The sequence below is a fragment of the Artibeus jamaicensis genome, unplaced genomic scaffold (assembly GCF_021234435.1).
Source record: "Artibeus jamaicensis isolate MK-2021 breed Jamaican fruit bat unplaced genomic scaffold, CSHL_Jam_final contig_447, whole genome shotgun sequence".
Taxonomy (NCBI): Eukaryota; Metazoa; Chordata; class Mammalia; order Chiroptera; family Phyllostomidae; genus Artibeus; species Artibeus jamaicensis.
The window spans coordinates 765,074-778,634 of NW_026521834.1; the positions used below are offsets into that span (position 1 = coordinate 765,074).

General features: G+C 37.9%; 1 protein-coding gene across 6 annotated transcripts in view; it reads right to left on the bottom strand.

Moving 5' to 3' along the window:
• Positions 1-242: 242 nt before the first annotated feature.
• The window catches only part of CHD1L (chromodomain helicase DNA binding protein 1 like), a 105,602-nt gene continuing 92,283 nt past the window's right edge, over positions 243-13,561 (bottom strand). For all 6 annotated transcript variants that reach the window (XM_053666195.1, XM_037158880.2, XM_053666197.1 and 3 more), the window contains 7 exons: positions 11,314-11,477; positions 10,014-10,213; positions 8,776-8,874; positions 4,247-4,317; positions 2,253-2,367; positions 1,467-1,575; positions 243-596 (listed from right to left, as the gene is read on the bottom strand). In XM_053666195.1, coding sequence (XP_053522170.1) covers positions 518-596; positions 1,467-1,575; positions 2,253-2,367; positions 4,247-4,317; positions 8,776-8,874; positions 10,014-10,213; positions 11,314-11,477 — 837 coding nt within the window. In that variant the 3' untranslated portion in view covers positions 243-517. The remainder of the gene's footprint in view (positions 597-1,466; positions 1,576-2,252; positions 2,368-4,246; positions 4,318-8,775; positions 8,875-10,013; positions 10,214-11,313; positions 11,478-13,561) is intronic.

Consider the following 13,561-nt stretch of genomic DNA (forward strand, 5'->3'; position numbering starts at 1 on the left):
GAGGAGAGTGAAAAGAAGGGCAGGAGAGCCTCTACTTGTCTGGATCAGGAACTTCATTTCTCAGCTTCTGCCCCTCAATCCAAGCTTTCCAAGTCATGAATTGGCTGAGGGTGTTTCCTTCTCCCAGTGTAAGCCTGCTCTATTACCTTTTATTTCTTCTTAATTCATATGGCCTTTCCCTCAGTAAAGAAATCAGTCTGATGGCGTAAAAGAAAACTAGATTAGGGGAAAGAAAGCAATAAAACTATTAAAGATAGAAAATTTATTATAATTCAAACAGCTATGCAAACTGGGGCCCAGAGAGGGTGACAAAGGACTTTCCCAAGTAAGTTATGCGTGACTGTATCACAGGTACCAAATCAGAGTTAACACATCCAGAACAAATTAGAATTCAGAGAAAGGAGTAATTCAGAGGTCCACCAGATCCCAATTCCTTTTTGAAATACTCTATTAGTAGTTCCGGCAAAAATCTTATCTGGTTGCTGAAGCCTGGATCTGATGCTGCGCCAACTGACTGTTAAGGCACCAGCTGTCCTGAGGAGGAAGGCAAGTACTGTGAATGAAGGATGGTAGACTTGTTTCTAGGAAAGTAATATCTGATACAGATAGTGAAGGAAGCTATATTTCATCACTTTAAGATGGACTTTACTGAAACTACTAGTTTTCTAGTTTAGTAATTGTTGAAATAACCACTTTAGAAGTAGTATGCCTTTAATTCCCTTTCACCATATCATAAATCCTTCAGATGCTGTTAGTACTTATTACTGCTATTGTTGATATGCTGGAACATTTTTGACATTGCTTGAACTGTACACAGGTATAAAATTTAACTTCTCTGCTAAGTTTTTATAGTGATTTAAATACCTTGAAAACCACCACTGAGTGAACTAATTTCAGTAAGTAAAAAGAGTTTCTATGTAACACTTATGTGTCAATTATGCTTCTTCTAGTGATTTTAGACTGAGTGTAATTCTAACTTATACAGCAAAGAGGTCATTATAAGAAAATACTAATCTAGCAAAACTAGATTATATCCTAATGGTCAAAATGAATTTCTCAGTGCCCTTTAGGGATACACTGAAAAGGTTAAAAAATAAAGTAGTTTACTTGTTTATTTTAGTAAACTGAGTGAAGTTGCCAGTATTAGACCTCACAGTCTATATAGGTCTGAAGGCACTCTAGAGAAGTGATGTGAAAAGATTCAGTTACCAAAGGCAATTGTTCAAAAGATACCTTCATGTATCTTTTAGTCTAGCTGTTGGCACCCAGAAAGGCTTGGATGTATTTGTTTCCTTCCATATATACAAGTTAGATAGTGCTTCGTAGAATTTCTCTCATTAAACACAGAAGAATGAAAAGTGCGGTAGAGGAGGACTTGGTCTTGGATTAAATAGTGATACCAGAAAATGTAAGACTTTTTCACTTTTGAGGTGGGAGGGGACACTAACAGAGTAACAAAAGGATACATGTAAGTTGGGATGCCTTTTGCAGCCAAGTATTTCCGTATAAGTCGCTCGGTACCATACCAGTTAAAACCTTTTGTGGCATGTCCAATGCGTGGAAGATGGACACTTGCTGTTGAAAAGAAGAGAAGATTACGATGTCTCCCTTCATCAACAAATGACAGATGGGTATAATATATTCATAGGAAAAAATAATTTTTAGCCTTATTCATTTTGTGGTTTCCAATGAACCAAATGTATACAATTATGTCAAAAAATATTCTAGGGAGGGATTGTAATACAGAAAAATAATTCTATTGAACACAAGGAACTACAGGACTGGAAATAAGTAGGTAGAATGGAAACAGAACATGATCAGTGGTTGAAATATAATTAAAAGAAACAAAGATTCTTTAAAAAGTCAATTAGTTCAACAAACTCTGAGATACACCAGGTTTGGAAACAATACTAAACTATGGTTTTTGACAGAGAACTGTCTCCTAATGTGGACTGTGACTCTCCAAGACAGGACATGATAGACATATTCTCCAACTATTTATGACCAATTCATCGCTGGTGCTCTGCTTCCTAATCTGTAAAATCATGATATAAATACCCCAGATATGGAAAAGAAAAAGGGCTTTATAAATACAAAATGACAAGTTGATTACTTCTGTTGCCTCTCATATTGGAAGTTACTTTTACCATATAGATTGAATGGGTTCTTGACTCTCACTACCCCTTAAAAATCCCACCACATGCTTGAAAAAAGAAATCTGTCTACTCCTCAGCACAAATTGAAAAGCTTACCTTTTTTTTTCTTTGCTGCTAAAAATATCTTCTTCAGACCCTCTTCTAGGGCTGCCACCTTGATGCCAGACAGGACATTGGAACGATCACGGTGCTGAGCCACAATCAAGGCCAACTAGGAGAAACCGTCATTAATGGCTGACACGGCATGAGATGGTTTCACGGCTAAGTGATTTGCCCTTGGAGAGGGTGTGAGCAGTCTACAAATAGGTTTAGCCCTTTATGGATCATTCAGGCTTTGGCTCTTCCGCTTTCAAATGCCCTGCTTGAACAGCCATGCACTACCAAATCTATAATTTCACACCCCATCATAACTGTTGTATCCTATTTTGTGGCAACTTTATATAAGCTTACCTTACTCTTGTCAAGACATGTTAAAACCTGAGTCCAGGACATGCTGGCAATGCTTTCCAAGATAAAGAAGGAATTTTTGAGCATCTTAGGTTCTTGTACTCCAGCCCACTAGCTGATGATGCTCAAGTAAGCTCTGCAACCACTGGGATAAGCAATCATTCTATCTCTGTTCAAAATGCCAAGTATTTCCTATCCTCCTAACCTAAGTGGAGTACAGTTGGAGAAAATGTCAAGGGAGCATCTGGGGCTGACCTCATTAGTCACACCAGTCTTGGTGTTCTACTCACTGTAAACAGTTTTCTTGAGTCACTGGATTCTGATCTGCTTATGTACAAGCACTGTGTCATTTTGATTTTTTAGCGTTTTTGAAATGAATAAATGAATGACTAAAAAAGCAGAAACCACTTTGTTGTTATACGTGCAGGCCACTAAACTCAAGAACACATGCCTCTCAGCCTAGTTTCTAAATGTCTATAGACTTTTCTAAGTCAGTAAAGTCTGGCTTGAAATTTAAATATGAATTCAGGCCCTAAAGAAAGTAAGTAGGTGTGAGAAGTAAAACATCTTACAAGAATTTCAAATGACAGGCAAGTGGGAGACACTTAAGATGCAAAGGAACTTTAATGCAGGCAGAGGAAATGTGGATTGGTTTTTCCTGGCTAGAAAATAAGATCTTTTATAGAACTTTTGATATAATAAATGATGAAACCCTAAGCGTTTTTAGTTATGTTTTCTTATTTGTTCAGTAAATGTTTATTAAGTATTTCCTATGAGCCATACTTCATGAGGTGTTGAGGATAAAATGACCAAAATTAAACTGTGCAATTAGGAGGGGCCTGCCCTCTAGGTAAGTGGAAGGTACAAAGAAGTAGGGGACAGTGCTCCAGAAGCTGTGATAAACAGAAGCATGGAGGGTGGGGGTGGGGGAGAGCAGTGGAAGGCAAGGCTCCACCTGTTTATTATGGGTTGAATTATGTCCCCCAAATTTCATGTGTCAAAGCCCTAACTCCTCGGTATTTCAGAAAATGATTATATCTGGAGATAAGACCTTTAAAAAGGCAATTAAATTAAAAAGGCCTTTAGGGTGGGGCTTAATTCAATCTGACTGGCGTCCTCACAAGAAGAAGAAATTTGGACACAGAGGAAAGAACATGTGAGAGCACAGCATGAAGCCAAACACCTGCAAGCCAAGGAGAGAGGCCTCAGAGGAAACCAACCTTGGCAACACCTTAACCTTGGACTTGTGGCCTCCAGAACTGTGAGAAAGTACATTTCAGTTTTTTAAGCCACTGAGTCTGTGGTATTTTTTTCTTTTTAAATTTATTTAATTGTTGTTCAAGTACAGTTTTCTGTCTTTTACTGCCATCCCAGGCACCCCCCCAACCGGTGCTCCTCACCTCCTTCCAATTTCCACCCCCCTTTGTTTTTGTCCATGTGTCCTTTATACTTGTTCCTCTAAACCCTTCCTCTTTTCCCCTTAAATTCCCTCTCCGTCTCGCCTCTGGTTACTGTGGTATTTTATGGCAGTCCTAGCAAAATGATATATAGCCAGAGAGGCCAATTCAAGTAGGAGCAGTTTCAAGAGGAGGTAATAGGAGCCCCTTTTTAGATCTTGTAAGAGTTGTGGTTTTTTCACTTACCAAATCTTGCCCTTTGCTTCTCGACTCTTTATCATCAATAGGAAATAAAAGGACACTTCCCAAACTCAAGTCTGAGATAACATAAAAAGGGACAATAGGAAGAACATTAAGTTCACTAAAGACTGAGCCCGGTCAGGTTTCAAACCTGCCTTTTCTCACTCTCCTGGACTCACTCAGGGTGAGTAGTTTATTATTTACATTTATTGACCACCCTAAAATTCTAGGCATTGTGCTCTAACCCTGGGGATTCAAAGATTATTATGACAACATTCTCTGTAAGTGTCCCAACTTCTGTGTCTTTAAGGAGCTCAGAGTAGCTTCCTGCTCTGAATTCAGTATCACTCAAGCCATTTGTAAGCTGAATCATTTTTGCCTGATATTTATATTTACCATTGTCATGAAGGTAGGGCTTAATTCCCAAAAAAGATCAATTTTGACAAAAATATGAGTCCAGAGCCTGGCACAGTACTTTATACACAGAAAATAATACTTTTCGAATAGAAATTACTTGGCTAAGGTAAATTAACAGATTTCTTTCCTGCCTCATGTACAGGGTTTAATAATATAAAAATATTACCCTTTATTCAGAAATACAAATGGAATCACTAAGGATTGAAAGAAAAATGTCTGTTAAATCTGTTTAAATGTTATCTGGTAAGTTTGAGCTTTCAAGGTAAAGTGTACAAATGGAATAATTCACCTAAACAAATTGGTAATTCACTTTTTCTTGTTTGTCTATAGGAAAATAAAAACAAGGAGATGACAGTGTTACCTTTTAAAACTCTCTGCAAGCAACTAAAATGGTGCATTTTTATAAACAAGTAAGATTCAGAACAAGTCACCTGCTTCTTGGGCAAGGACTAATATACACGTTTGGCTGCAGAGGGCCTGACATATTCTGGAACTCACATTTAGCATTAGGTTGTAAAGGTATTTTCACATGTTTTTTTCCGTACTCTGTGACCAGAATGTTGACATGAGGAATATTGTTAGAAGCACTTTAAGTTTTTATTTTTTTACTCCCATCCTCCTACCTGCGCCTAACCCTTTGGCAACCATCAGCTTATTCTCTGTGTCTATGGATATATCTGTTTTGTTTTTGTTTATTCACTTGTTTTGTATTTATTCTTTTTAGATTCCATATATGAGTGAAATCATAGAGTACTGGTATTAGCCTTTCTCTAACTTATTTCATTTAGCATAATACCCTCTAAGTCCATCCATGTTGTCATAAATGGCAAAACTTCACTCTTTTTTATTGCTGAATAATACCTACACATGTACTACATCTCTATCTATTCATCTACTGATAGATATCTGGATTGCTTCCATAACTTGGCTATTGCTAAATTTCTTCAATAAACATAGGAATGCATATCTCTTTTTGAATTAGTGTTTTTCTTTTATATAAATGCCCACAAATGGATTGCTGGATCTTGTGGCAGCTCTATTTTTACTTTCTGAGGACTTTCCATATTGTTCTCCATAGTGACTACACTAATTTACAATTCCACCAACAGTGAATGAGAGTTCCCTTTTCTCTACATCTTCACCACCACTTGTTATTTACTCATTTACTGGTGCTAGCTATTCTGACAGATCTGAGGTGGCATCTTATTGTGGTTTAATTTACATTTCCCTGATGATTAGTGATGGTCAGCATCTATTCATATCTGCTGGCCATCTATATGTCCTCTTTGGAAAAATGTCTGTTCAGGACCTCTACCCATTTTTTAATTGGATTGCCTAGGATTTTTTTGGTGTTAAGTTGTTCAAGTTCCTTATATATTTTGAATATTAACCCCATATCTGATGTATCATTTGCTAAAATTTTCTTCTATTCAGTCAGTTGTCTTTTTGTTTAAATTGTTTCCTTCTTTTGTGTAAAAACTTTTTAGTTTGATATAATTCCATTTATTTTTCCTCTTGTTTCCCTTGCCATGAAGACATATCCAGAAAGATACTGCTAAGAGCAATATCAAAGAGTTTATTGCCTATGTTTTCTTCTAGAATTTTTGTTTTCAGGTCTTACAATTGATTACATTTACATTTTTAATCAATTTTGCATTTATTTTTGTATGTGGTATAAGAAAGTGATCCAATTTCATTCTTTTGCATGTATCTTTCCAGTTTCCCCAACACCACTTATTCAAGAGATTCTACAAACTTATCCATTAAGGATTAGCTAATCTCTTGTAATCTAATGTATTTCTGCAGGTTCAGTTATAATTTCTCCTCCTTCATTTCAGATTTGAGTTTTCTTTATTTCTTACTCTCACTACAGGTTTGTCAATTTTATTTATCTTTCTGAAAAAATAGCTCTTAGTTTTGTTGATTTTTTTCTCTTGTTTTTCTGGTCTCTCTTTTCCTTCCATTCTAATGTTTGCTATTTTTTCCCTTCTGCTAATTTTGGCCTTCACTTTGTTTTTCTTTTCTAGGTCCTTGAGATATATGTAACATTATGTTGACTATTTTGCAATCTTTCTAATTTTTTAATGTATTCATTTATCACTATAAACTTCCCTCTCAGAACTGTTATGGCAGCATTCCATAGGTTTTGGTATGCTGTGTTTCACTTTTTTGAGATATTCTTTGGTTTTCCATTTGATTTCTTCTTTGACCCCACTGGTTTTCAGGATTGTGTTGTTTAATTACCACATAATTTTCCAGTTTTCCTCATGTTGTTGATACCTACCTTCAAACCACTGCAGTCAGAAAGGTATTAATATGATTTCAGTTTTATTTTACTAAGACTTGTTTTGTGTCCTCTCATATCCTGGAAAATGTTCCATGTGCACTAGAGAATATTCTGCTGCTGTTGGCGGAAATGTCCAATAGATGTCTGTTAGGTCTATTTGGTCTAATGTTTGGTTCAAGCCCATTACCTCCTTGCTAATTTTTTTTTTGTCTGGATGCTCTATCCATGGCTAAAATGGGATACTGAAGTCCCCTACTATTATTGAATTGTTGTCTATTTCTCCCTTCATATCTGTTAACATTTGCTCAACATACTTAGATGTGCCAGTGTTGGATACTTATATATTTATGACTGTTATATTTTCTTGATGAATCGATCCCTTTATCATTATATTATGACCTTCCTCATCTCTTATTACCACTTTTGGCTTAAAGTTTATTTTGTCTGATATAAGTATAACTAACTCCTCTTTCTTTTGGTTTCCACTTACATGGAATCTTTTTCTATCCCTTCACTTCAAGTTTGTCTGTTTTTAAGGCTCAAGTGAGTCTCTTGTAGGAAGCATATAGTTCGGCCTTGTTTTGTTTTGTTTTTTTAATCCATTTTTGCCATTCTGTGCCTTTTGATTAATAAGTTCAATCTATTTACATTTAAAGTAATTACTGGTATGTAAAAAGAACTTACTAATGCCATCTTATTAATTGCATTCTAGTTATTTTCTATTTCCCGTGTTTCTTCTTTTCCCTTTGTTTCTACCCACCTTTTAAAATTGGTTATTGTCTATGGTGATATGCTGTCGTTCCCCTTTCTTTGTCTTTTCTGGATCTGCTCTAAGTTTCTGTTTTGTGGTTACAATGGGATTTTTACATAAAAGTTCTTATGCACAGAACAGTGCATTTTAGGCCATTAGGACATGCATTCTGTCCTGCCTCCATCATGTCTCCCTCGTGGTTTCAAACAAGAATCTAAACAGGGTCCTTAAGTCTACCCTCTGGCTCTGACCACTCCTGGACTCTGTTTTTCAATATCTAGATCTGGGTTAATTATTTCAACACATGTTAAAAACCTTCCAGTAATTTGTTTTAGTACAAAGAGTATTCTATTCATTTTAAGTCTTTAATCACTTTCCACCCTAGAGAAATGAACAGAAGAATTAGAAAAAACCAATTTCTGAAAAATATGAAAAAACCCTTCTCTATCAGACAAGGTCCTTTAGCTTAAGTTTCCTGTGAAATAATTGCAATGATAATTTTACTCCTTTTGCCACTTTGTGATTTCTGCTCATAAAAGAAGGTGTACTTACCCCTTCTCTACACCAAAGGAGAATACTGTTCAGACTTCCAAGTCCCCCAGCACCAACCAGCTTTATTGCAACCTGTGCTAACCGTACATATAACTTCCTTCCTTCAGCACCCAGCTCTTGTTAACACATTAATGATGTGTCTAATTTCTCCCTCACAGGCTCTCACATTTTCATGAGTGATTCCCTTAAGAAGATGGGGTAAGTTGGGTAAGTAATGAAACGCTAAACTTTAACATGCATGCGGAGATCAACATTTATCAAAATACTTGCACATTCATTATCTTCACTATAGTTCCATGAGATAGGTAGGTGGAATAAACACTATTAACAAATTACAAATGAGAAAACAGGTACAGAGAAGATAAAGGACTGCCTCAAAGTCACATTACAATGAGCTCATTGGTGACAGAATTCACACTTCAACCAGCCTTTCTGACTCTTTACTATGCTTTTTAAAGCCACATGACACCTATCCTAAATGTCCTCTCTTACACCATACCTAACCCTTCTTTCTTCTGTGCTCCTTACCTTTCATTTTCCCAGCCAGCTCATATATTTTTCTTGGCTCAGTGGATCGTTTTTCCAGAGCTGTGAATAAGCCACCTCTGCCCCAGTGGCCAGAGTCATCTGATAGAAGAGAAAATTTCTTCAATAAGAAGCAAAGTCCAGTCCACAATTTAAAAAACAAACAAACGAAAAAGAAAGGTACACCAAACAGACTTGTAGAAGAAAGTATTTTCCTCCCTCTGAAAATCAATCTAACCTCCTAGGCAAATATCATAGGTTGCACTTCTCAAATATGTTTAGGTTTTCTGTAATATACCTGGCCATCACAACAGGAAAGCACTGAAAAAATTAGTGTACTGAAAGGGCAGTATCACTGTGGTGTACTTCTGTAATTCCTGGAAGATGACTGAGGAAAAATGGAGAGTAAATACAATATAACAAAGAGCACTGAGCACTGGTACTACAACAACACACGACTCTCACACAGGTAAGGAAGAGGAAAGGTTAAATGACTTATTCAAGCTGGTGCTAACACAGCCAGTTAGTACCTTGCATTTAGAGTTACTCATTCATACTATTGAAATTAGCATGTATTATGTGTCAGGCACTGTTCTAGCACTAGGGTTTTACAGCAGTGGACAACAGAAAACCCTGCTCCCATGAAGCTGATTTTCTAGTGCCATGAAACAGTCAAATAAGCAAACACATATGTAATATGTCAGATGATAGTATGTGTCATCAAGTTATTAAAATAAGGTACAAAAGGGGACAGAGAAAAATGGAGGGATGAGGATGGGCTCTGTTCTATACGAGGCAATCAGGGGAGAGCTCTCTGAAACACAGACATTTAAACAATGCTTGATAGGTTCCAGACAGAGGAAATAAAAAATAAAAAGTGCAAAGACTGTTAAGGGCAATAAATGCTTGGAATTTTGCTTCTTCTGAAAGAATACATTTGTCTTCTACATGTTGCCTCCTTTTACCCTCTTAAAAACCTTGTGAGAAGAATAATGTGGACATTATCCCATTATACAAATAAGGAAGTTGAGGCCCAGGGAGGCTGGGTTTCTCAAGGAGGTAAACAAGAGATAAGAGTCACATCTAAGTCTCTTAATTCTAAAATTCACATTTTTTGTGACCATACAAGACTGCACTGGGCCCATCAATCACCACTAGGTCAGGACTCTGCTCCACCCTCCCCAGCTCTTGGCATCATAAAGATAGAGGACCCCATCCTGGGCCCATATCACTTCTCATACCTATGCACTGCACGATCATAGCATCCTCCACTCCAGCCTGTGGGTGGGTGACATCACCAATGACATACTTGATAGAGGTTGAATCTGTATAATCTAATTGAGCTGAGCTCTCATCTTCCCCATCCTCTAGGTCTTCTGGTTCACTCTCCTCTGAAGGCAGGCAGAAGGACTGGTAGTTGTTGGACTTCCACCAGGCCATTCTTCAACCAGCAAGAGAAAAAAGGAAATTAACTGGGCAAATCACAATTTCTCTTGGAGTACAGTTTATATTACAATTCACAAACAGTAAGTGCCAAGTGGAAATGCAATTAGAAACTCAACCCAATTGAGTTTTCTGCCTATTTATAAATAAACAAGAAGGCTTACCCAATTAGCCTAATGCTTCCTGACTATACTTCAATAACGAGCAGGCACCAGATATTCCTGTTTTTAAGAATATGACTAAAAGAGACTGTTGAGTAAACTACTTTTTGTTAACTGCAGTAAAATCTTAAATTTTCTTCCCTCATCTGAACACATCTTCTCTGTCTTAGGCACTCAGGACTTTTCACTTAAGTAGTTTAGTCTTTAAAAAAATATTTTATCACCAACAACAGCTACCAACTTTATAGAATTTTTCTGCAATTTTAAGATTTAAGAAATGCCTATAAAAGTAAATTATTTAAGGTACTCTGAGTATGCTTTTTTGTGTTACAAATGTCTTCAAGACATAGGCCATGTGCTAATAATTAATGATGACTTAAGTAGGCTACAGGATCTAAATCAGTACTTTTTTACCCATCTGATTAGGAGGAAATAATTGCAAATATCCCCTTAGAGGTATGTAATAGACAACTTTTTAAAAAAAGGTCTTGCACATTGTATCTATTTAGGAAATGGATATCTACAAAAGCAACCAAAAGTAGGTTCCTCAGGCCACCAAAACTGAAAATTACTATTTCCATGTTTCAATAATCAAGATATAAAATACAACAAAAAATATTTTACATTAAAAAATTTTCTTTCTGCAATTTTGAAGTGATGTTCAAGCCCTGGCTCAGTAACTCAGCTGGTAGAGCATCGTCCTGACATGCCAAGAATGTGGCATGCCCCAGTCAGAGCACATACAAGAATCAACCAATGCATGCATAAATAAGTGGAAAACAAATTGATGTTTTTTCTCTCTCTCCCTCTAAAATCAATAAATAAAAATTTTTTAAAAGGTGATGTTCAACTGTGGACTCACTATACACTAGTGATTCCTTTACCAATTGTGACTCTCAGCTTTATTAAATAATACAGCCAAATAGTACACACATACTTTTTCTTATGTTCCACTTTTTCTTTTATCCTCTTCTTCTCCTCTATTAGTCTCTTTTTCTTAGCTGCTGCTACTTGTCTTTTCTGCCTTCTGTTCTCCAGCTCTTCTAGACTTAGAATCTGCTTCCTCTTGGTAGACCTTTCCACAAGGCCTGGGATGAGAACCTGTAGGAAGAACAAGATCCATAAGCAAGAAGTCTGAGGGCTGCCTGTTCCTTCATGAGATTCATTCATCCCTAGAAGACACTCTGTATGGTGGCAACGTGCTTAAAATTTCTCAAAACACCGTTACTCCATGCTACCTGGTGCGGTAGGAAGACACTTCAATTTATACTTCTATCACACATCTTCACACAGGCATGACAACCAGGACATGGTACCCTAAACTCAACCAAAGCACTGGCATGCTTGGTACAGCAGTATATCATTTTGGTTGATTTCGTTAGGAATAAGGAATTGCAGAAAAGCAATTTTTTAAAAATTAAAAGCTAACCTTGCAGGATGTCATTTTAGGTTTAACCCTTTTTAATGGGAATCTTTCTACAATGTATCATATTTCTTTCTTAAACAGAGCATTTCAACATCATGATTATCTTTTTTTAAGAATTTTTTTATTGATTATGCTGTTACAGTTGTTCTATTCCCCCTTTCATTCCCCTCCACCCTACCCCCCATCCCCACCATTACCACCCCTTTAGCTTATGACCATGTGTCTCAAGTCCTTTAGATTCTATATTTCCCATGCTATTCTTGCCCCCCCATCTATTTTCTATCTACTGTCTATGCTACTTATTTTCTATAACTTCTCCCCCCTTCTCCTCCTCCCACTCCCCTGTTGCTAACCCTCCTTGAGATCTTCATTTCCATGTTTCCACTCCTGATCTAGCTGTCCTTTTAGTTTACTTTCGTTTTAGGTGTGGTTGTTAATAACTGTGAGTTTGTTGTTCTTTCACTGTTCATGTTTCTTTAACTTCTTTTTCTTAGATAAGTCCCTTTAACATTTCATATAATAAGGGCTTGGTGATGATGAACTCCTTGAATTTGATCTTATCTGAGAAGCACTTTATCTGTCCTTCCATTCTAAATGAAAGTTTTGCTGGATAGAGCAATCTTGGTTGTAGGTCTTTGGATTTCATGACTTGGAATACCTCTTTCCAGCCCCTTCGTGCCTGTAAGGTCTCTTTTGAGAAATCTGCTGACAGTCTGATGGGGACTCCTTTGTAGGTGACTGTCCCCTTAGCTCTTGCTGCTTCTAGGATTCTCTCCTTCATTTTAATTTTGGCTAATGTAATTATGATGTGCCTTGGTGTGTTCCTTCTTGGGTCCAACTTCTTTGGGACTCTCTGAGCCTCCTGGATTTCCTGGAAGTCTATTTCCTTTGCCAGATTGGGAAAATTCTCCGTTATTATTTGTTCAAATAAGTTTTCCACTGGTGGCTGTGCCTTTCCCCCTTCTGGTACCCCTATAATTCGGATGTTGGAGCGTTTAAAGATGTCCTGGAGGTTCCTAAGACTCTCCTCATTTCTTTGAATTCTTGCTTCTTGACTCTTTTCTGTTTGGCCATTATTTGCTTTCTTCTGGGCCACTCCATTGATTTGAGTCCCAGTTTCCTTTTCATTGCTATTGGTGCCCTGTGCAATTCCATTCATTTCAATTAGTTTTGCCTTCATATATTTGTCTAATTTGTGGGTATAATCAACCAGTTCTGTAAGGATCCTGATGACCAGTGTTTTAAACTGTGCGTCTGAGAGTTTTGCTATTTCTTCATCGCTTAGATCTATAGGTTCTGGGGCTTTGAGATCTTCCTGCGCCATTTTTGGTCTGTTCGTGCCCTTTAAGTGTGAGAAGCGGCGCCTTGAACTCCCAGGTCGCTGGGTTGTGACGCTATATGTGGGGGCGTGGTCAGAGCGGGGAAATGGCGACCCCCTCTGCTGTTTCTCTCAGCTGGGTGAGGAACAGTGCTTTAGGTGGTTCCCCTGGGCCGGGCCACTCAGAGTCGCAGGGTTATGACGCTGTATGTGGAGGTGGGGACAGAGCAGGGAAATGGCGGCGCCCTCCACTGCCGCTGCAGGACCCGCCGGGCCTCGGTCCAATCGCCCACTCCCTCGCCTGTCCACCCGCGCACAAATGCACGACCACAGTCAACACGCAGCACCGCTCCTCCGCTGTCTCCCCCACGGTCGTTCGCCTGGTCGCTGGCTCAGTCGCTCACTAGGTCCAGCCCTGCGCCTGGATTCCGCGCGTCTGGA